This window comes from Sturnus vulgaris, chromosome 8 (genome assembly GCF_052056855.1).
Source record: "Sturnus vulgaris isolate bStuVul1 chromosome 8, bStuVul1.hap1, whole genome shotgun sequence".
NCBI lineage: Eukaryota > Metazoa > Chordata > Aves > Passeriformes > Sturnidae > Sturnus > Sturnus vulgaris.
The window spans coordinates 7,752,310-7,776,331 of record NC_142250.1 but is presented as its reverse complement, the minus strand read 5'-3'; the positions used below and the strand labels follow the sequence as shown (position 1 = coordinate 7,776,331).

The following is a 24,022-nucleotide window of genomic DNA, read 5'->3' as shown; positions in this document are numbered from 1 at the left end:
AACTGGCCTTCAACACCTTCAAGGATGGAGCAACAACAGATTCTCTAGGGAAACGCTTCCAGCATTGCATCGACTTCATTATAAAAAATACTTACTAATATCTAATCTAAATTTATCCTCTTCTAGTTTAAAACCAAACTGCAGTGATACTTCCCCTAAGAAACAAGGACAAGCCAGTATTGCTTTTGTTTTCCTGTTTCAGAGGCTGGCTGGGGAAGTTCCCAAAAGAAAGTGCAGATAACCTTGTGTCATGCCCTCGGGCTGGGTGCTGCCCCCAAGGTCCCTGCTGCCACCCCCGGGGCAGAGCACACAGCACTACAGCCAGAGCCCCTCAGCCGGGTTTCACTAGGGAACGCTGCTTGCTCCTGGGGCTACAACAGAAGCACTGGCTCAGCGCTAGAAGGAGTTGAATTTGGTTTCTTCCAGGTTGCACCTTGGCTGAAAAGCATTCTCCTGGACTCACCTTCCCTGGAAGCTGCTCTCCAGGAGAGAGTCTGAAGCCCTAGGCTGCTTTGCAAGAGAGGATTTTCTACTCTAAAAGACTTTAGAGGTGAAGCTGATATTCTGTTCCTGACTCTGTGAGGTCATGGGCAAGACACTTCATGCCTCTGGATTTTTCTTTGGACAATGGAAATCAATCCATGCAAGCTTCCACTCAGATGCAAGAGGAACAGCCGCCCAGTCTGATTGCAACACTGCAAATGACAAGCAAGGGGTCAAAAAGGACCACAAGTGTAGGCACCACTTACTTGCTTCAGCTGCATCCCTGGGCTCAACTCTCTGTGGAGGCAGCTGCAAGGATGTTTTCTCCTCTCTCCTTTTCTTCATCTCTCTCTCCAAAAGCTCAATTTTCTTCTGCTCTAAGTTCTTTTGAGCCAACTTGCACAATGGCGGACAAACCTAGTTGTAATGGAAATACATCACAGCCTGTGAGCAGAGACTAACAAACCAGGCACAACATCTCATCAGGAGCACAGAGTCCATAGAGTGCCATAGTGTTTAATCCAGCTCCATATACATTCCAAGAGTTTCAGGAGAATGTCTCTCATCCTCACTATGGCAATTACACACAGTGAGGTGGAACACTTTAGTGCCACAACCTTACACTGCTCTGACTGCAACCTATGACAGGAAGCCCTGCTCGAAGCATTCAAGTCACAGGAATGCTCCAAGACAAATGAAGAGCTCCCATGACCACTGAGCAGGCAGTTCAGTTCCTACAGGCCATGGCAGGAGAATAAAAAACATGTGCAATATGCAGCAAGGAGGGGAAATTAGGTGTTGCTTAACACTCCTGGCCAGGAATTGCAGCTGTTTCTCACTTCCTGGCTTCTGAAGGACTCAACTCCAAAGGACTCTGAGACCAGGAGACCAAAAGGAGCAGTCATGTGAAAACAAGTTGCAAAAACATTGATATTAATGGGCAGAAAATCTGAGAATGAGAGGGCTGTGAGATACAGCCAGAAAGGTAACCAGGAAAAATCAAACTCTCCCATTTTATTTTGCAGCCTTGCTTAATACTCAACATTAGAATCTTTGCATCTCTGCTTCTCAGGGTGCCCTTTGCCCACCTTCACTGATGTACAGCTTGCTCTGCCATTTACAACTTCTCTAAAATGGCCTTTGCACATAAAAAATGCTTCAGACATGGCCTTAGTACCATCTCCAAACCAGTGACTTTGGTACCACTGGAAACAGCCAAGCAATTGCTCTATAGCTGTCAAATACATTCCCAAGAGTATCTCCATCCTCCAAGAACGGACAATGATGATTTTCAGGGACATTTTGGGCCAAGCACTAAACAGCCACTGGAAAGGAACTCTGCTCATCCCTGTGCTTATCCCTTACCTTTCCAAAGCCGTCCCTCAGGTCTTTGTCACTTGTAAGACCAGGACTCGTGGGATGATCCATCTCCTTGGCCTGGCTCAGTGGGAGGCCTGCTACTGGAAGCAAAGGTTCCTGTAAATCTCTGGCAGACTCAAGCCCTCAAAAACATCATGCTGGGCAACAGGCAAGACAGGTTCCAGATTGCAGAGCTCTCATAAGACACTGAGATGGTGCATGAGATCAGCAGGGTACATATGCCTGGACCCTATCCCAGTGGATGGGCTACTGGCAGGAGACATGACATTACTGTGTTGGCCAGCAGACTGAAACCTGCTACATGATGAAGGCCTCAGCCCCCCAATGCTGGAGAGCCTCTGTGTTTGATAGGGAAGGGCAGAGATGGAGATTGCTCTTGACAGAGATTCTTATCTGCCCTTATGCTGATTTGAGTAAACATCTTCTTTCCAGTTCCTAAAAGAAGTCCCAGATTCTAATACCTGTATGTATTTGGATCAACATCTTCTTCATTTTGTTGGAATATTTCAGAGGACATTAAAAGATTGCAGGAGTGTTACCAAACATAAATTGTTTTCTTGACACTAGATAATTCATTTTCCCCAAGGATTTTCATTCTAAGCGGTATGAGCTTGGGCCACTTTCGGGCCAGCCTGACTAAAGGCTGATTTTCTTAATACAAATAGAACAATGTAACTCATTCTGAAATACACTCCAAGACAGCTATTAAAATTCAGAAAACTAATCATTCCATACAACACCATTTATACTTTAAGAGCTTAAAATCAAGTGGCAACAAAGTAGGAAAAAAACAGTGTTGCAAATAAGGATTTCTTGCCATTGCAGACTAGTAAGAAAAGAGAGTTAAATGTGGACTTTGAGGAAGGAGGGCAATTATGGATGGAAGGTAAGGCCATGGAAATTAAAGTTATCTGTGAATTTGGCAGGGAAACTCCTGATCCTAGGGTAATCTCCTCGGGAGCACTGCAGCCAGTCCGGTTGGCAAAATGGACACAGAAAGGGTAACTGAGGCCACGATGCAAACCTAAGGATTCTGAAGCTCCATAACTGATGGGACATATTTCCTGGAAACTTCTAAATAGCTGCACAGAGAAACATGCTCCTGCCAGCAGCCACTTGAGACAGGACAGGGGCACACCCTGACCCCTTTGCACAGAGCTCCCAGGGGAACACCCTGGCCTCTGGGATGCCCTGGGACAGCAGGGAACCCAGAGCCCTGTGCTTGCCAGCAATGGCTCAGCTGCACATGCAGCCTCCTGCTCCTCTCCCTGCCCCACAGCTCAGCAACCCTACAGCTCCACGGGGCAGAGCTGATGGCAGGGGGCAGCTGCAGGGCAGAACTGTTCCCTGGCAATGTGCATAGGCTCTCCAGGCTGGTACAAGACCCTTCCTCCTGCCAGAGAGCAGCCCAGCTCCCACCTTACCTCTGCGTGAGGCTGAGCCATGCTCATAAGGGAACAAGTGAGTTAGGTATCTCAAACCTTTACAATGAATTCATCTAACGGGTGAGGAATTCAAGGGGATTTTGAATTATTCAGAAAATTGCTGGGCTGTACCCAGGGTTTGGCAGAACCAACCCGGAGCCAAGGGACCAGGGGATCTGATCCCTTTTGCTGCATCAACAAAACTATCCCTTCAAATTTCATCTCTTCTATTTTTACATGCCCAGTGAACGCAAAACAATAACAACAGACTTTCACTGAGGCTTTCAACTCGAAAGCATTGGCTGACACAGATGCACCAGAGACCCCATTTTGTCTGCCACAATTCTACTTCTCAGGGATCAGCCAAGGCAGGGATGGGGGGACAAGGCAGAAGGCATCTCCTCCCCCAGCCTCAGCCTGCAACACTGACACAGACAGAGAGAGTCAGGCAAGAGATTTGTCATCGTCAACCTGCCATAGGTGGCTTTGGGCTTGTGCTGTCAGAGGATGACAAACTCAGACCCTGCATAGGCTGCATCCATTTAGAAATCTTTTTCTCCTTAATTGGAAAATTCATAAGGACTTTCTGTCACAGGAAGTTTCCCTATTTCTCATAGTGCATAATCGGGCAATGTCCATGAAACTCCTTCATATCTCAAAGAGTCAAACTCAGAAATTGATCCAAGGAAAGGTTTTCTACATCAAGAACAGGGAACATTTTTCATTTCATGATAAATGCCTTCTTTTTTCTACTAATTGTAACACTAGAAATGCTGCAGGGAGATAAAGGGCATGTGCAGGATGGAGAGGAATGTATCCCTTTCTTATGTTGAATGTCCAGGGACTCAAGGTACCACTCCTGCTCCTGCCACTCTACTACACACTGGAGAAAACACTGAAGGAATTTTCACTGCACCATTGGACCACACTCGCAGTGACTGGGCTCTGGGTGACTCCATGGAGCCAATCAAGGAGTTGAAACAAATTTAAAGAAATTCTTAAGAGTGATTTTTAAACAAGCATTCAAAATGTCACCTGGGTGTCAAGATTCCAATGGGAACTTTAGGACAGACATGCTCTGTACCTACCTGCATGTTCAGACTCCTTGCTGCTTCTCCTGATGGATGGTGGCCTTGAGAAAAAGGAGCACAAAAGAACATATGAGGAGAAGGAAAGGGAAGTGGTATAGCATGAAATGAAGCAAAACTTCCCAAACTGGTCACTGTGACAGAGGAAATGAAACACATAAATCCAACATGATGCAAAGCTGATTAATTGTCCTTAAGCTTTCAGTTGCTGCAGTCTGACAGAGCTCGCCAAGCTTCAGCTGAAACACAGCACTCATTCTTGAACTTGCATCCTAACTCCCCAATTCTGCTGTCTCTCCTTTTGGAGCCAAGGGGCCCCTACAGGCTCTCTGAAACAGCAAGAGCTGCTAAGGTGAGACACGAGTCTGTATGGAGGGCAGCTACTTTGGTACTGCTGCCAAAGCTTGACTTTGCCTGCTCGTGCCTTACACTGGCGCCAGTCTCGTGCTGCATGTGGTCAGAGCACTGCTGTGTCCTGAGAAGGATATTCCACCTCTTTTCTCTTTCTAGAAGAAAAAGGCTTTTTCCAACTCAGCTGCTAGGCAAGGATGTCTAGATGACACTTTAAAAGCCCGACCTAAGCTTTTCAATTGGAATGATATTTCTGTGACTCCTTCTTTCTTGTTTTTTATCTTTCCTTATCCTTCAGATAAACTTGACAGCTACATTTTCTCACACATTACCAAACTGATATCTTTCCATCAGGTACAGTCCTATAACTTGTCTCTAGCACCTTGCCCTTTTTGGTTTTAATCCCAAGCCTCATTATTAAACATTGATCAGACTTTAATTCTATACCTCAAAACTTGACTCTGATCTCATTGCACAGTGCAGGCCCAGGCAGAGGGAAATTACGCCTGACATTTACTTTGAGATCCCTTTCCTTTCAAACAGCTGGCAACTCACAGTGTTCTCCAGAATCTGACAATTACTCCCAGGAAATAATTGCTTTCCAAAACTAGTTTTCATTGCCTTTATCTCTGTAACTCCCACTGAGTTCTGGGTTGGGTTTTGTTGGTTGTTTATATTTCTCTTTACAACAAAGGAAATGTTGGCACATGAACAACAGCACCCCGTGTTAAAACTAAAAGAAGCAACACCAGATTTTGCAGACACCACTCCAGCATGCAGTATTTGTCCAAATATATGCTCCTGGGTGGTGCTGCAGTAGACAGTCAAGGATCACAGTATTCAATGAGCTGCAGTATCCAGCCCCGTGCAATACAGTTCCCCAATGACACCACAAACATTACACAGGGAATCAATAGACAAGCCCAGCAGAGGACCCATCTTGAGATGCCGTTAAGCTATACCTGCTCTTCCCCATCATCACCTCTGCTCTTGGGACATATGGTGTGGGGTTTTACATTGAGCTGGATCATCAGAGATGGGCAAAATGGGGAATACACAGAGCTTTCCTTAAATACATGGGAGACAGTTGACTGTCCAAAAGAACCTCACAAGGTGGGAAGAGCAAGCTGAACAGGAGAGTGGAGCAGCAGTCACCTTGGCTTACCTCATCTCCTGGGACTCTTGGACATCCTGCTGCAGAGAGCTGAGCAGAGACCCTGCAGCACTGCCAACACGGGGATCTACTGACTTGTGTATAGGGGGAATCAGAGGAGGTCCCAATAACCCCTTCTTCATATCCCCAACACTGGGATGCAGCAATGAAACCTGAAAAGAGAAGAACACATTGCTCAGATGAAGCATCCAGCCTTCCCCCATTCATGGCCCAAGATATTTAGCCATGCTTTTACCTGGGACCTGACAGGAAAACACAAGTCAAACACATGGGGAAGCATGGCCCAGGATGGGGAGTGGAAAGGGAAGTGGTGAGGGAGAGCCCATGTCCCAGATTTGCCACCTCTCTTCTCATGCCCACTTCTCAGCAAGTGGGGCTACGTTCCCGGCTGGAATCCCCATGTTTGACATCAAGATGTTTAGGGGTGCCTCTGCCTCCACTGGCCTTTAGATGGTATTGTAATGTGTTTAGATCACTCTTCTCTCTCTGTCTCCTAGGCACCTCACAGCCACTGCGGATCTCGTTCTATGTCTCCACAAAGCCATTCTGCAGGATGTCAAAACCTGCTTTTCTCAAGCCCCTCATTTCTTCTGCTGCTGCCCTTCCCTCTTACAGTTCCCCAGCAGCCTTTCAGCCCAGGAGCTGCTGAACTCTCAGGATGCTCAGAGCTCTCCAGCTCCCACACCTCCATCATCTCAGGCTCACTGGCATTCAGGAGGATCAGCACAGCTCCCTGCCCTGCTGCTCTCTGGAAGGTCTCTGCCTGCCCAACTTGCTCCAGGATGCCATGCCATGGCCAGGAACGGGAATGGAGGCAGTGGGGGCAGATGCACAGCCTTCCTTAGTATCCCATCCTTTCTGGCACAGCTAAACAGACAACTTGGGACCAGTAAAACTCCAGTGAAAGACGCAGATCCTGTCAGGGATATACTGGGCCCTTTCTCAGCAATGCTGAAATCAAGTACACACGCCTTTGATTGGACATTCTGTTTTTCAAAGCCGTTGTTCATCTGCATCCTCCTGCACCCCACGGCAAACCCAAAACAACTGCAGGTGCTGGTCCTGCTGCAAAGGCAATCGTGTGGCTGGGCTCTGGGCTGCTCTCCCCATGGCCACCTCCCATCCCTTCCCTCTGGACAAAGCCATGCCAGAGCACACAGCTGCCCAGTAGCTGATGAAGTCTAGAAATAGCATCAGAGACAACTGTGCACAAGGCCATGGCTGTACAACTCAGAAGCTGAGACAACCTGGAACTGACTTTGCAGGACTGCCTGTTTTCCAGCAAACATCATTTTCCATCCCAACCTGACAGATTTCACAGAAAACACCACCATGACACAGACATTGTTCACAGACAGTCATAGGTTACTAAATGTAGAAAGATTGCTTGGCCAGATTGGTCAACTTTAGCTGCTCTGACTGCTTGTTGGGGTTTTCTAAGCCATAAGACAGAGGAGAAGCCGCAACAGAGCCTGGAAACCATTCAAAGATCTATCTTGGTATTAATACAGGTTGAGGACATGAAGTCTGCACTACACACCCAGTGCAAAGACAGCCTGAAATGAAGTGTCCAGTTGAGTTCTTCCTTGGCTCAGTTACTTCCATGGGCTCACATCACAGGAAAAGGTCTCAGAGTCCTTGTCTACTGATGCCTTGAGTTTTAGCTTTTACATTTTTCAGAGTCTATGCTGACTTGGTGTGGGACTATGAACTTCATATTAAGTGTTGGTAGGTTCTCTTCACAGGGGAGATAGACACAACAATCCTTTTCCAGCTTGAGAATCGAGGACAAGTTTACCCCAAAAACATAAACAAGGACAAAGTGTAGGGAGTGGACCAGGAGGACGGAACTTCGTAACTTGAAGCTGAAATCGGACAATTAACGCCCAATACGTAAATGGACCAAATCTTATAAAAGTAAAAAAACTCCAGAGAGGGATCCATCTGGGATCCGTCCTGGATGTAGCCTTGGCCAGGCTCTTGCACTGCTCCAGGTGTATCATTTTAAGGCCTCTTAATAAATATTTACTGTATTACATTAACTCTGTCTCTGTTCCAGATCAGCCTCCCTAGGAATCACTAGAGTGCATAAAATGAAAATCTATCACACAGGATTAAGCTTAGTCTCCTTACCTTACTCCCTTTTCCTGATGAAGTCAGCTCCTGCTTGTTTTTACTGGAATCTTTGTAGCCCATGCCATTTTTCTCTTTCTCCTTCTTGCTATTCCACAACCTGCTTAGCTTGCTGGAAGGAGAGCTCTTCGGGATGGGAGGCAAGGGCTTGGATATTAGGAGCATAGGGGGAGGTGGCCTGGGAAGATTCTTGGCAATCCTGTTGCCAGTCAGGCCTGCAAAGTGGAGACACATCATGGAACAGAGGCCACAAGGTAAATCTAAAGCACCTGAAGCTCCATGCTTCATGAGACACATTTCCTGGAAACTTCTAAATAGCTGCACAGGGAAATGTGCTCCTGCCAGCAGGCCCTTGTGGCAAACCAGCGGAACACCCTGACCCACTCCCACAGAGCCCCCAGGGGAACACCCTGGCCTCTGGGATGCCCTGGGACAGCAGGGAACCCAAAGCCCTGTGCTTGCCAGCAATGACTCAGCTGCACATGCAGCCTCCTGCTCCTCTCCCTGCCCCACAGCTCAGCAGCCCTACAGCTCCACGGGGCACTGGGAGCAGCAGAGCTGATGGCAGGGGACATGCACTTAGTTTGGGGCTGGGTTTTGTTGGTTGCTTATATTTGTGCTGACACATGAACCCTGGCATCCCATGTTAGAAGTAAAAGAAGCTTTACACTCCCCATTACATGTCCCCAGTATTCAAGGAACCCTAATCTGCAGGGAACAAATTGCCCATCCAATTGCAAATTGCCACTTTTGCTTGGCTTCATTCTTCCATTTGAATTACTCCATGCTTTCTTTTCTACAGACACATCCAAACACAAGATAAACATCACCTGCATCAAAACATTTGTGATCTCGTCTAATACTGACAATTCAACATTTTCTTAAAATTTTCTTTTCTTAAATAGAAGAGGACAGCTCATTTCAAAATAGTCACCAATAGTGCTGTTAAAGCTCAGTGAACTAATCAATATTACATGGCTTTGCACATGATAAATTCATAAGGCTGCCAAGCAGTAAGAGAGGAATAACAGTCTTAAAACTGGATTCTTTTCTCCTGTAGAATGTTCCGGTCAGTTATAATAGAGAGACAGGTAAGCTTAAGTGAGATACCTCATTTCTACCCCAGATGAGTGCAGAAAATATGTCACCATACTTACTAAGTGATGCATGTCCCTAGCTCCATTAAGCATTCCAGCTGCATAGCAGCAATTAAGGAGTCATTCCAAAAGGGCTGTACCCAGGGTTTGGCAGAACCAACCCGGAGCCAAGGGACCAGGGGATCTGATCCCTTCTGCTGCATCAACAAAACTATCCCTTCAAATTTCATCTCTTCTATCATTACATGCCCAGTGAACACAAAACAATAACAACAGACTTCCACTGAGGCTTTCAACTCGAAAGCATTGGCTGACACAGATGCACCAGAGACCCCATTTTGTCTGCCACAATTCTACTTCTCAGGGATCAGCCAAGGCAGGGATGGGGGGACAAGGCAGAAGGCATCTCCTCCCCCAGCCTCAGCCTGCAACACTGACACAGACAGAGAGAGTCAGGCAAGAGATTTGTCATCGTCAACCTGCCATAGGTGGCTTTGGGCTTGTGCTGTCAGAGGATGACAAACTCAGACCCTGCATAGGCTGCATCCATTTAGAAATCTTTTTCTCCTTAATTGGAAAATTCATAAGGACTTTCTGTCACAGGAGGTTTCCCTATTTCTCTAGTGCACAAACACACAATGTTCATGAAACTCCTTCACATGTCAAAGGGTCCAGCTCAGAAAGTGCCCCAAGGAAAGGTTTTCTACATCAAGGACAAGGGGAAGGAGTGGGAATATTTCTCATTTCATAATAAATGCCTTCTTTTTTCTACTAATTGTAACATTTGAAAGGCGGCATGGAAATAAAAGGCATGTGCAGGATAGAGAGGAATGTTTCCCTGTCCTATGTTGTATTTCCAGAGACTCAAGGTACCACTCCAGCTCCTGCCACTCAGCACTGCACAGTCGAGGAATTTTCACTGCCCCATCGGAGCACACTCCCTGTGAGTGAGCTCTGCACAGTCCACTGAGCCAATCAAGGAGTTGAAGAGATTATAAAGAAATTCTTTACACAACGATTTTTAACCAAGCTTTCAAAACGTCACCTCTGAGTCAAGATTCCAATGGTCATTTTAGGACAGACATGCTCTGTACCTACCTGCATCTTCGGACTTCTCTTTGATTCTGCTGTTGGTTCTTGGCCTTGAGAAAACAGAGCACAAAAGAACATATGAGGAATGAGAAAGAGAAGGGAGGGAAGAGGTGTAGCATGAAGGGATGCAAACCTTCCTAGCTTGGTCACTCTGAGGAAGGAGGAAATGCAACACATAAACCCAACAAGATGCAAACTGACTAACTGTCCTTAAGCTTTTAGATGCTGCAGTGTCAGGCAGGGCTCGCCAAGCTTCAGCTGAAACACAGCACTCATTCTTCAACTTGCATCCTAAATCCCAATGCTGCTGTCTCTGCTTTTGGGGCCAAGGGCATCCTACAGGCTCTCTGAAGCAGCAAGAGCTGCTCAGCTGAGACACGAGTCTATATGGAGGGGAGCTACTTTGGTACTGCTGCCAAAGCTTGACATTTTCTATTCGTGCCAGTCTCGTGCTGCATGTGGTCAGAGCACTGCTGTATTCTGAGAAGGATATTCCACCTCCTTGCCCTTTCTAGAAGAAAAAGGCTTTTTCTAACCCAGTTCATAGGTAAGGGTTTTCAGATTCCACTTTAAAAGCCCTACCTAAGCTTTTCAATTGGAATGATATTTCTGTGACTCCTTTCTTCTGATCACTGAGATAAGCTTAACAACTACATTTTCTCACATATATCCCAACCAATATCTTTCCATCAGGTACAGTCCTATATTTTTTCTCTAGAACCTTGCCCTTTTTGATTTAAATCCCACACCTCATTATTAAACATTGATCGGATTGTACATCTATACCCCAAAATTTAACTGGCACCTGAATTCACATTGCAGGCCCAGGCAGAGGGAAGTTACGCCTGACATTTACTTTGAGATCCCTTTCCTTTCAAACAGCTGGCAACTCACAGTGTTCTCCAGAATCTGACAATTACTCCCAGGAAGTAACTGCTTTCCAAAGCTAGTTTTCATGGCCTTTCTATCTGTAAATCCCACTAAGTTCTGGGCTGGGTTTTGTTGGGCGTTTATATTCCTCTTTACAACAAAGGAAATGTGGGCACACCATGGGAAAAGTAAATGAAGCAACACTGGAATGTGCAGACACCTCTCCAGTAGCCAATATTTATCCAAACATATTCTTGTGTTAGCTGAAGCAGACAGTCAAGGATCACAGTATTCAATGATCTGTAGGATCCAGCCCCGTGCAATACAGTTCCCCAATGACACCACAAACATTACACAGGGAATCAATAGACAAGCCCAGCAGAGGACCCATCTTGAGATGCTGTTAAGCTATACCTGCTCTTCCCCATCATCACCTCTGCTCTTGGGACATATGGTGTGGGGTTTGACATTGAGCTGGATCATCAGAGATGGGCAAAATGGGGAATACACAGAGCTTTCCTTAAATACATGGGAGACAGTTGACTGTCCAAAAGAACCTCACAAGGTGGGAAGAGCAAGCTGAACAGGAGAGTGGAGCAGCAGTCACCTTGGCTTACCTCATCTCCTGGGACTCTTGGACATCCTGCTGCAGAGAGCTGAGCAGAGACCCTGCAGCACTGCCAACACGGGGATCTACTGACTTGTGTATAGGGGGAATCAGAGGAGGTCCCAATAACCCCTTCTTCATATCCCCAACACTGGGATGCAGCAATGAAACCTGAAAAGAGAAGAACACATCGCTCAGATGAAGCATCCAGCCTTCCTCCATTTACGGCTCAAGATATTTAGCCATGCTTTTACCTGGGACCTGACAGGAAAACACAAGTCAAACACATGGGGAAGCATGGCCCAGGATGGGGAGTGGAAAGGGAAGTGGTGAGGGAGAGCCCATGTCCCAGATTTGCCACCTCTCTTCTCATGCCCACTTCTCAGCAAGTGGGGCTACGTTCCCGGCTGGAATCCCCATGTTTGACATCAAGATGTTCAGGGGTGCCTCTGCCTCCACTGGCCTTTAGATGGTATTGTAATGTGTTTAGATCACTCTTCTCTCTCTGTCTCCTAGGCACCTCACAGCCACTGCGGATCTCGTTCTATGTCTCCACAAAGCCATTCTGCAGGATGTCAAAACCTGCTTTTCTCAAGCCCCTCATTTCTTCTGCTGCTGCCCTTCCCTCTTACAGTTCCCCAGCAGCCTTTCAGCCCAGGAGCTGCTGAACTCTCAGGATGCTCAGAGCTCTCCAGCTCCCACACCTCCATCATCTCAGGCTCACTGGCATTCAGGAGGATCAGCACAGCTCCCTGCCCTGCTGCTCTCTGGAAGGTCTCTGCCTGCCCAACTTGCTCCAGGATGCCATGCCATGGCCAGGAACGGGAATGGAGGCAGTGGGGGCAGATGCACAGCCTTCCTTAGTATCCCATCCTTTCTGGCACAGCTAAACAGATAACTTGGGACCAGTAAAACTCCAGTGAAAGACGCAGATCCTGTCAGGGATATACTGGGCCCTTTCTCAGCAATGCTGAAATCAAGTACACACGCCTTTGATTGGACATTCTGTTTTTCAAAGCCGTTGTTCATCTGCATCCTCCTGCACCCCACGGCAAACCCAAAACAACTGCAGGTGCTGGTCCTGCTGCAAAGGCAATCGTGTGGCTGGGCTCTGGGCTGCTCTCCCCATGGCCACCTCCCATCCCTTCCCTCTGGACAAAGCCATGCCAGAGCACACAGCTGCCCAGTAGCTGATGAAGTCTAGAAATAGCATCAGAGACAACTGTGCACAAGGCCATGGCTGTACAACTCAGAAGCTGAGACAACCTGGAACTGACTTTGCAGGACTGCCTGTTTTCCAGCAAACATCATTTTCCATCCCAACCTGACAGATTTCACAGAAAACACCACCATGACACAGACATTGTTCACAGACAGTCATAGGTTACTAAATGTAGAAAGATTGCTTGGCCAGATTGGTCAACTTTAGCTGCTCTGACTGTTTGTTGGGGTTTTCTGAGCCATAAGACAGAGGAGAAGCTGCAACAGAGCCCGGAAACCAGTTAAAGATCTCTCTTGGTATTAATACAGGTTGAGGACATGAAGTCTGCACTACACACCCTTTGCAAAGACAGTCTGAAATGAAGTGTCCAGTTGAGCTCTTCCTTGGCTCAGGTGTTTCCATGGACTCATACCACATGAAAAGTTCTGCGAGGTCAGCTTACAGTACATAAACTGAAAATCTACTGCACAGGTCTTCGCTTGGTCTCTTTACCTTTTGTTCTTTTCCCACTGAATTCAGGTCCTGGCTTTTTCTACTTTTCTCATCACAGACGGAGCCATTGTTCCCTTTCTCCTTCTCTCCACTGCACATCTTGTTTGGGTTGATGGAAGGAGAGCCCTTCCAGATGGGAATCAACAGTTTGGAGGGAAGGAGCATAGCGGGATTTGCCAGGGCAAACCTCTTGGCAAGAGGGTAGCCAGTTAGGCCTGCAAAGTGGAGACATAAAATGTAACAGAAGCAGCAATTCAAAACTAAAGCACCCGAAGCTCCATATTACATGGAAAACATTTCCTGGAAACTTCTAAATAGCTGCACAGGGAAACATGCTCCTGCCAGCAGCCACTTGAGGCAGGCCAAGGGCACACCCTGACCCCCCTTGCACAGAGTTCCCAGGGGAACACCCTGGCCTCTGGGCTGTCCTGGGACAGCACGGAGCCCAGAGCCCTGTGCTTTCCAGTAATGGCTCAGCTGCACATGCAGCCTCCTGCTCCTCTCCCTGCCCCACAGCTCAGCAACCCTACAGCTCCACGGGGCACTGGGAGCAGCAGAGCTGATGGCAGGGGGCACCTGCAGGGCAGGACTGTTCCCTGGCAATGTGCACAGGCTCTCCAGGCTGGCACAAGACCCTTCCTCCTGCCAGAGAGCAGCCCAGCTCCCACCTTACCTCTGTGTGAGGCTGAGCCATGCTCATAAGGGAACAAGTGAGTTAGGTGAACTCTCACCTTTATCCCAAAATAAACACATCTAATGGTTGAGGCACTAGAGAGATTTTTGAATTTCTGAGAAAATTTCTTTGGTTTCAGTTTTCATGGAACTAGCCTGTGTTTAATTCCTCTGAACAGTATTGTGTTTATCACGTCTGAAAGGAAAGGTAGAAGCCTCAAATGATAAGAGGGGAAAAAAGACTCCTTGACATTGGCCTTTTGTGAATACCCTGTAAAGACCCACACAGCTGTGACTGCTATTCCTGCAAACCACAGAGACCTCAGCAAACAGGCAGGCCTTGCTGCTGTTTTTATAGCACTTGAATATCTTCCTCAGTGATAGATTCAACCACCAAGCAGAGGAAAAACAAGAAATTTATCTGTAGTGAGACCCTACATGGATGGCAAAGAAAGAACTAGAATCTTGCATCTCATGACCATGTCTAATTTGAGGTCAGCTGTGGCCACAGTCCCTGACCTGGTTGACATTATGAGTGATTTGGCTACTGTCAAAAAGGAGGAAGCAGAGTAAACTGATGACAGAATGTTGTGATGCTATGGGTGTCCTTGCAGGAACACCTGTAGCTGTTAGCCATCAACTCTGAGAGAGAATCAACACTAACCAACAGGGACCAATTTTCCCTGAAATCTGGTGGGACTTTTTTTTCCATCTGGCTCAGGCCTTTCAGCTCCTTTCCATCCTCACCTTTTCCTTCTGTGGTCTTTCCTTTTCTAGTCGAATCCATGTTTGAACCAGTACTTCTGTCTCGAAGAAGTATCTGGGGTTGTATTTGGAAGCACTCTGGCACTAGACAGCAATTGGAGCTTGGTGCCCAGCCCTAGAACAAGGTGGGGTGACTCCAATCGCCAGCAGTCGGCACAGACAGGCAGAGCCAGACACGTCTCCTGCCGCTGTGTCTGTGTCAACCACAACCTTCACAGCCCCAGCGCGGGGCTGCCCCTTTGTGACGCGCTCGCCCCTGGTTCTCTCGTTTCCATGGCCACAGAGCCCCCGCCCCAACTCCATCCCTTTCCCTTCCCAAGAGCAGCCAGCCCTAGGCCTGGCCAGGCCAGGCCTGAGGATTTGACACTGTCTACGAAGTAGCTGCTTTCCAAAGCTACTTTTCAAGGCCTTTATTTCTGTATTTCCCAATCAGTTCTGGATTGCAGCTTGTTGCTTGGGGATTTTGTTTATTTCTCATCACAGCAAATAAAGTTGTGGGACACAAACAATGGCCCAGACGTTGGAAGTAAAAGATGCTTTGCGCTCCCCAGTAGATGACCCCTGAATTCAGTTGGCTGATATCTGTAGGGAACAAATTGACCGTCCCAACATTCCACCTTTGCACTGCTTCAGGCATTTATTTCCTGATTTCGTTATTGCAGGGACACCCAAACCCAACATAAACATGATTTGCCTCCAAACATTTCCCATCTTGGCAGTTCCTGACAATTCAAAATTTTCTTAATGGAAATAGCTTGGGGCAGGTTTTCTGAAATACTCTGCAACACAGAAGTTAAAACTAATCGTGCTTGATTGGGCAGAACTAAGCCTGAGCCAAGGGACCAATTGGTCTGTTCCCATTTTCTGCATCAGCAAAATTATTTCTTCATGTCTCATCTCTCCGATCTATTCAAAGAAGCTTTGCACTCTGCATTAGATGCCCCCAGTATTCAGTTGGCCAATGTTATCAGTGTTCCTGTAGGGTGTAATTTGGCCATGCCAAGGCTTTCCTTCCTTGTGACTGGGGTTTATTTCTTCTTTCTTTCATGCAGGCACACCCAAACCCAACAGTGCAATACCTGCCTCAAAATGATTCTCATTTTGACTGTCCCTAAAAATTCAGAACTATATTCAGAGTGTTTCCCTGCTCCCAGGGACAGGCTCCAAGGCTGGGCTCTCACTTGCATGGAATGAAGAAGAGCTGCTGCACTTGCCAGTGGCTCTGGGGGCTCACAATCAGTGCTTTGAATGCAGCTTTTGTACACACTCTGCCTCCCTGAGCTGAGCAGCATTCCTGGGCATCAACACCACCTCTGGAGGCCAGCATCCTCCCAGCACAGCGGCAGGAACGAGATTGCAGCAAGACCTGGCTGAAGGAGTCTCCAGTCTGCTGCAGCCCTTCACCTGCAGCAGAATCATCTTGCACTGCCATGGGGGGAGCAAAGGGGGTGACGGGCTCTTTGCAGATGAGGGTCTCCTCGATGTGCTGCTGCTGCTCGCTGGGCCTGATTCAGGTGCTGGTGCCTTCCCCTCAGCTGTACCAGGAGCCTGCCTGGAAAAATGACACTGCCAGTGCAAGTGACAGCCACCGATCCCTGCCATGGCCCTGCCCACAGGGCATCCTGCCTACCAAACTGCTCCAATCAGCTGATGTTAGACAACATAAAAATACATTCAAACCATGCATTTTCCACATTCTGTCAAAATCACGGCCACAGTCCACATGTTGGAGGCAGACTGCTGTTGGCAGAATGGGGGAAGCCCCAGCAGCTGCTCTCCCCATGGCTGGATGCCCATGGCAGCAGAGGCAAGTCTCTCACTGTGCCCACTGCTGTGCTACCCGGTGCTCTGGAGCTGTTCCCACTGAACTCCAGATGCTGCTACAGCAGGAACATCTCCTCAGACTTTTGATAACAAAGGCTTTGAATGGGATACAGGACTTGGCACAAGAGCTATTAAAAAATTAAAAGGGAAGGGGCAAGGGAGTTTGAATTGTCTGCTCCTTTCTAATACCAGCATACCTGGATTTAAGTAGGGACATTGAGCTAATCCTACTGGAGACTGGTTTGTAAGCCTTGTCTCCAGCAATTCCCACCAGTCTGCAAGGTTTCTTCAGGAAAAAGGAGTAGTTAAGATTTTACAGCACGTCCATGAGCAAGTCTAAGCCAGAACTCAATGGACAAGACAAGTAATCACAAATCTGCCACCCATTGGGAAACAAAGCAGAAAAGAACATGAAATAAGGGCCATTGCAGCTATCCCATGGTCCAACCTTACTGTACAAAAGCACCTCAATTCACGCACAGCTTAAGGTCAAGGAATAAAAGTGTTTTGGGAGCATTTAAAGCCTGATTCCCTTTCTTTTCAAGGAAAGGTAGATGTTAATTCCTTAAAAACACAAATGAGGATCTTTTTGGGACTGCATCCTTCAAAACAAGGAATGGACGCTTAGAGCTGCAGAAATGTCTCCATTGGAAAACACCTTTAAGACCAGAGAATTCTTCCAATAACCTGAGACTGCTAAGACTGCCAAGGCCACCACTAAAGCATATCCCAGGACAGGATGCTATTGGACTTCTTGGCGACCTGGGCACTTGCTGGCTCACGTTCAGTCACTGCCAACCAGCATCCCCAGGTCCTTTTCTGCTGGGTGACATTCCAGCCACTCTGCCCCCAGCCTGCAGCCTCCCATGGGTTTGTTGTGGCCAAAGTGCAGGATGGGGCACTTCACCTTGTTAAACCTCATGCAAGTGGCCTCAGCCTGTGATCCAGCCTGCCCAGATCTCTCTGCAGAATCTTTCTACCCTGCAACAGATCAACACTCCTGTCACAGCACAAGCTGGCTTGTAGCTAAGCAAGTAATTCGGCCATAGCTAAGAGATTCGTTTGATTAGCCTGGTTCCACAAGTAAGCCCCCTTGGTGAACAATGATAGCATCTATGCAAATCCAAACAGGGATTTCACCCAATGTCGTTCCATCCTAAGCTGCAGACACCCATTGATCAGAGACCTGAGCAATCCGAACTCCTATCCAATCACATGTGGATGCCCAGGAAATCCAGACCCTCTATTAAAGGAGGGCTCAGAACAATAAAGAGGCTTTTTGTCACATGAATCACAGTCATGTCGTCTGTCTGCAACCACAGCTCCATCCAGCATTATATCTGGTGACCACGGCGTGATCTGACTTAGCCATCCCGTGTGTGTGTAGAACAGGGGAGACAAACAGCGTGCCAGCAGAGCCATAAAAAGCAGCAAAAAGCTGGACAGAAATCTAAAGGGAGTGAGAAGACCTGCTAAGCAGGAAAAAGCTAGACAAAAAAATTTAAAGTGAGTGTGGAGAACCCCTAAAAACAACAAAAAACAGCCTGAAGCACAGTTTCCAGCTCAGCTCTTACTTGAGTCTGTTGCTTCCCTGGGCTCACACCACAGGAAAAGGTCTCAAGAGTCCTTTTCTACTGATGCCTTATGTTTAAGGCTTCACATTTCTCAGATTCTGTGCTGACTAGGTGTGGGACTGTGAACTTCATATTAAGTGTTGCTAGGTTCTCTTCACAGGGGAGTTAGTCACAACAATCCTTCTCCAGCTTCAGAATCGAAGACAATCATTACCCAAAAAGCATAAACCATGGCAAAGTGAAGGGAGCGGACCAGGAGGATGGAACTTCGTGACCTGAAGCTGTAATTGGGCAACTAACCCCCAATATGTAAATGGACCAAAACTTTATAAATAAAGTGTAAAAACTCATGAGTGGGATCCACCTTGGATCCATCCTGGGTGTAGCTCTGGCCAGGCTCTTGTACTGCCCCAGGTGTATCCTTTTAAGGCCTCAGGGGAAACCCTGGGACTCTGAGCCCGTCCCCGCCTCTCCCTGCCGTGTTTGGGAGCCGGGCAGCCACTGCCCAGCCCCGCCATTTCTCTGGCCCTGCTTCGCCGTTTTTACTACACTGTAACCACTGTCCCCCTGCCTGCCAGGACACTCCGCGGCCCCTGCTACAGCTGTGGAGTTTCTGCTGCCTCTCGCTTGCTCCCGCAGGTGAGCCCACCCCGCAGTGCCAGCCGCCGCTCCCAGGTTCCTGCTGCAGCGCATTCTCGCTGCTCAGCCCGCCCGCCATTTCCGCGAGGGAGAGGAGGCCGAGCCCGCGCCACAGCGCCCCCCGCCGGCTGTGCCCGGAACTGCACCAAGGGGAAATCGCCTTCCAGGGTGGGAAGACTTCATTGGGATTTCTCTTCTTGTTTGCTGTTGTTAGCATTGCTGTTTGTTTGCCGTGTTATACACACACATTCCAGCAAGGAACTGTTATTCCTTGTCCCATATCTGTGCCTGAAAGTCCCTTAATTTCAAAGTTATAATAATTCAGAGGGAAAGCGGTCATATCCTCCATTCCAAGGGAGGTTCCTGCCTCCCTTGGCAGACACATGGCTTTCAAACCAAGACATTTGTTTACGTGCTCGTGAGTGCTCTCATAAATTATACTGAATTTTGGTAAAAGGTTTTTGTTCTTCATCAAAACACTTGAATACTTCCTAGCATTGAAAAATTTTATTTAAAAAGGTAATTTTTTTTTTCTGGCAAGACAAAGGTACTGTCAAGTCCTACTCCTGCTTCCTCTCCCCTCCTTGATTCAGCCAGGTGCTGAAATTATCTGAGAATGTACAGAGAGATGCAGCCATAGAGCAGCTGAGAAAAGTGATCTGCTCACCTACCCTCCGTCCGAGGACACCAGGGGCAGGACTGGCAGGGCAGAGCCAGCTGAGATCAGTTTGTCAGTGCAGGTGCACTTATTGGGTGGCATTGCCTGAGAATACTGTGCTGCCTTCTAGATCGCCCTTTCCCTAGCCTGCAACAGAATGTTAGAAATATAATAGTCTCTTGCTGTTTGCTGATTGCAAAATATTTTAGGGTTTTGGGGTTTGTTTTTTGATCTAGGTTTTTAAAAATCCATCAGCCTTTGTGCATATTTAGTCCTCCCTAACACTGTGTTAGGAATAAAGCAGCGTTAACCAGTCACATATAATGAAAAATTGAAATCTGGGGGCTGAAAATGAATTTTCTTGGAAAAATTAAAAGTTTCTACAGCTAGTCCTGTGCAATGTTACAGCATTACATAAAGGCATAAAGATACTTCTGATCACATTCTCCTGTAATGGATTTGGGTATTCCCACTAAAGATTGCCTTTGCCTTGGTTTCCATCCAAGCACGCGATGCTGATAGGCAGCCAGTCCTGTGAGGAACAGCCCATAGCTTCTCAGCTCTGCCAAATTAGCCTTTGATCTCCTGAAAACAGGAACTGTGAGTGGGAACTGGCATCCAAAACAAGTCTCAGGGAGAGTCACATTTGTTGATCAATAATGGGTCACATTTGTTGATCAATATCACTCTGCATCCATGCCTACTCTTCATAATTAAGCAGCAAACAAGACTTCTTACTGCTACTGCCCCTTTGGAATTCAGAAAGTTTGAACTCTAAATTTCAGGCAATAATCAAAGGGAGAAATGCACATTCTTGGAAGGAAGCAAACTGTCTTTTAGCCCAAGTGGGTCTGTCAATTAAGAGAGAAAGAATAACACTCCCCACTGCTTGATCCTTACATCTCTATGCGACTTTCCCCAGTTCATTATGGTTGTGGTGGTGTCAACTCTTGCCTCTGCATAATGAGACCATATGTTTATGAATGACAACAGTCGTGGATTCTGTTGCAGCTCCTGTCTCAGGGATTGCTTTTCTGTACTTCAATGAGCCCTTCAAAATGTTGGGGGTTTTTTTGTTGAACATCTGCTTATACACAGGGGATGTTCTCATGCTGATTTTGTCCAGCAGTTACAGCCTTTGAGTGCATTGGCTGAGGATGCTGTCACCCTAAGAAATTCTGTTCAGCAGCCAGACTATATGCCATGAACCATTCCTTCAGGAAATCCATCTTAAACTCATTTTGGTCTAACACAGCCAGAGCCATATATTACAGCAAAGGGAAACTGTGCTTTAGATCTGCTAAGTGTGATTGAAACACATTACTAATTTTCTCAATACCTGGACAGTTTTATCCAAGAAAACACCATTGCAGGAGAAAAATCTCCATCATAGGGCAATGTTAATGATCAAAAAAATGCCTTTGCCTGGACTTCAAACCAGAGCCAGCTGCCAGAGAGAAACCCACAGAAAATTGACTGTTGCAGGTTACTGAAGTGGTGTATGCTACATGGTAGAGTGCTGCTACCTTCCTGAAAAGTGCTTTTAGTAGAAGGCAGTCAGGCAGGCACACGAACACACACAAGGACCACACAGCCACAGCTAGCAAAATGGAGCTGACAGAAAAAGACAAGAGAGGTCTTCTATATGGAGTTCCGATGAGGTTTAATGCAGCCAAACACCAAAGGGGTCCAGGGATAGAAGATCACAAACAAGCAAGGGTCCAGGTTTATATAGGAGGACAGAGGGGCGGAACATGGGATCAGGGTCCAATGGGAATAGGGGAAAGTGGCACAGAGGTGGGGTAAGGGACTGGGAAAACCAATGGGGTAACCAGGGTGGAACACTGCACCAAACTGGGACCAATGGGGATAAAGGTAAGGGAGAACATTCTAGGGAAAGGCCATATAGGGATAACAAGGGGGTCCGGGCCAAGGACCAATAGGGAAAACAAAACTAGGGTACATTAACAAAAAATTGCAAAGAACTGTGTGGAGAAGCTTTTTGTCTCCATGAGTTAAATGTCCTTTAGGCGACTCCTCATCTTTCCTTCCAGGGCATGGAGATTGATATCTCTCTGGCAGGCCCCCAGACCTCCACAGGTTATGCTCCAATCTTTTTAAAGTCTAACAAATTTTGCCTTACAACATTAAATTATTGACAGCATCAATACAAACCTGGGTATAGATTTGTCAATACAGGTTTGGTTTTTTTCCTCAATGTTAAGACCATGCAATATATCTCCTCTGCCTCTACATGCTGTGAAGCTGACAATATTTCAGTATGAACAAGTTCTTGGAGAAGACAGACACAGTGCATAGAGGTCTATTAATTTGTTAAACACCTCAACATTAACTAAAGCCTTACCAGGGCTGGGGAGGGAGGTTTGGAGGAGTGAGAACCAAGGAACATGTTCCTCAGAGGATCCAGATTCCCTGCATAATCCAATATAACCAACATAATGGAAATGAAAGAGAGATGTCTCCTGGGATCACAATACTGCTGGAAGTTCTCTGTAACCAATAACAGGAAAGAAGAGTCTTTTCCTCTCTCTTTCCAAATACTCTCTTTCCAATCCTAATTCAGCAGAAATATTTTTGATTATTTTAGTTGGTTTTTTTTTTAATCAGTCCAGATTTTCTCTAGACTGAAAAACATCCTTGTTAGTGGATACCATTTCAGATTACAAGTGCAAATGAGAAAAGTGTCTGATGGACAGCAAAATCCCCAGCTGTCAGAGACTGAAATATTATAGTTTATGACTTCAATATTTTCATGAAGGAATTTGAAAATTGTATTACAAAAGCTGCGGAGGAGGCCACCACACTTTGACTGAGGCCCTATATCACTCGCTGATGAAAAAGTAACAGCTCAGGGCTGGGGACATTCACAAAGCACAAGCCTAATATCTTCGGGGTGGGGACCACAGTCCCAGGGCTTTCAGCTGCAAGGCTTGGAACAGACTCTCATGCCGAAGGGTGGGGGGAAAGAGGCTTTGGGCACTTGTCGAGAAAGACTCTGGTGAGAGGCAGTGACAGCCCATCCTCTGCTGTGCAGAGCAGCCCAGCTGTGGGGCCCCTTCACCCCGGGGAAAAGGCTTTTCCACAGCAGAGGGGGTGTCATGGCCCATCAAAGGCACCCCAAGGAGTCCCCAGACCCTGCACCAGAGCACTGCAGCATGATGTAACAGATCCATAGTGTTCCAAGGGACAGTGTCCAACTGGCCCCCTGCAAGGGAGGTACGTGGGTATTCCACGTGGCCCAAAACGTGTATTAATCCCCTGGATTCTATACTCTCCAGTGTGGTGTGGTGATGGGGACCCTCACCAACAAGAAGACCATATGGAAGGGAGAAATGAGATGTCGTTGGAACCCCTGGAATGATTATATGCTTCCACCTAACCATGTCACTCTTTCCCTGTCCCCCCACCACACACTTCTTTCTCTATTCCTTTTTCTTTCTTTCTTTCTTTCTTTCTTTCTTTCTTTCTTTCTTTCTTTCTTTCTTTCTTTCTTTCTTTCTTTCTTTCTTTCTTTCTTTCTTTCTTTCTTTCTTTCTTTCTTTCTTTCTTTCTTTCTTTCTTTCTTTCTTTCTTTCTTTCTTTCTTTCTTTCTTTCTTTCTTTCTTTCTTTCTTTCTTTCTTTCTTTCTTTCTTTCTTTCTTTCTTTCTTTCTTTCTTTCTTTCTTTCTCTTTCTTTCTTTCTTTCTTTCTTTCTTTCTTTCTTTCTTTCTTTCTTTTCTTTCATGATTTTTTGCTTTCTTTCTTCTCTCTGCCTCTTTCACTATTAATTAAAAAGATACCAATTCTTTGGCATCAACATTTAATCTCGTTTGGTTTTAATCTCATTTAAGAGTATTTTGAACCTTTGAAGTTCTTTGCATTTTGTACTCAGAGACTTAGCTTTCTTTGCTCTTCTGGGTTTAAACTGGTCCATAACACCAGCACACCAGTAAGGTATGCAGTCCTCTGGGGTGTCAATGATTGAGACAGGGACAGGGACTGCTGATTCATGATCAGAATCTGAATTTTACTGTGAGCTACATATGCTTATATAACATCTTCAGGAAGGCTAGTATTTTTTTTACTACATTCATTGGGTTAAACATCACACAGACAAACATTACATTTCTACTTAGTTAAATCTTCTTTCCTGTCAGCCAGTCTTTATGCAGTCTTGTGGAATTTTCAAAGCTCTGTTTGCTCTTGCCAAGGCATCTTGTTTATCAAACTGCATATACTGATTAAATCCACAGTACTCTCTTAGCTCCCACACTGTAGTAGCACTGAATTACTGTGGGGAGACCCCTTGCCTTGTCTAGGATTGCCATTCAGTTCAGAGCCTCTCAAACAGGAGAAAGGGAAAAGAAGAGCAAATATGTTTTATTTGAAAACACTTGTGTCACTCTTTCTTCATTGCCTTTCTCCCTCTTGCCTGCTTGAACATCAAGGATGTGAGAAAATGACCCTCACTCCTCAT

At 46.5% G+C, this 24,022-nt stretch overlaps 1 protein-coding gene across 1 annotated transcript in view; it reads right to left on the bottom strand.

The window, feature by feature from the left end:
* The window catches only part of LOC148222977 (TOG array regulator of axonemal microtubules protein 2-like), a 33,198-nt gene extending 13,551 nt beyond the window's left edge, over positions 1-19,647 (bottom strand). The window contains exons 1-10 of the mRNA XM_088168645.1: positions 19,559-19,647; positions 16,162-16,355; positions 13,414-13,628; positions 11,710-11,870; positions 10,229-10,272; positions 8,039-8,248; positions 7,699-7,765; positions 6,136-6,142; positions 5,892-6,052; positions 4,376-4,419 (exon numbers count right to left, since the gene is read on the bottom strand). Of these exons, the coding sequence (XP_088024771.1) occupies positions 4,376-4,419; positions 5,892-6,052; positions 6,136-6,142; positions 7,699-7,765; positions 8,039-8,248; positions 10,229-10,272; positions 11,710-11,870; positions 13,414-13,628; positions 16,162-16,355; positions 19,559-19,647 (1,192 nt within the window). The remainder of the gene's footprint in view (positions 1-4,375; positions 4,420-5,891; positions 6,053-6,135; positions 6,143-7,698; positions 7,766-8,038; positions 8,249-10,228; positions 10,273-11,709; positions 11,871-13,413; positions 13,629-16,161; positions 16,356-19,558) is intronic.
* Between the last annotated feature and the right edge of the window lie 4,375 nt (positions 19,648-24,022).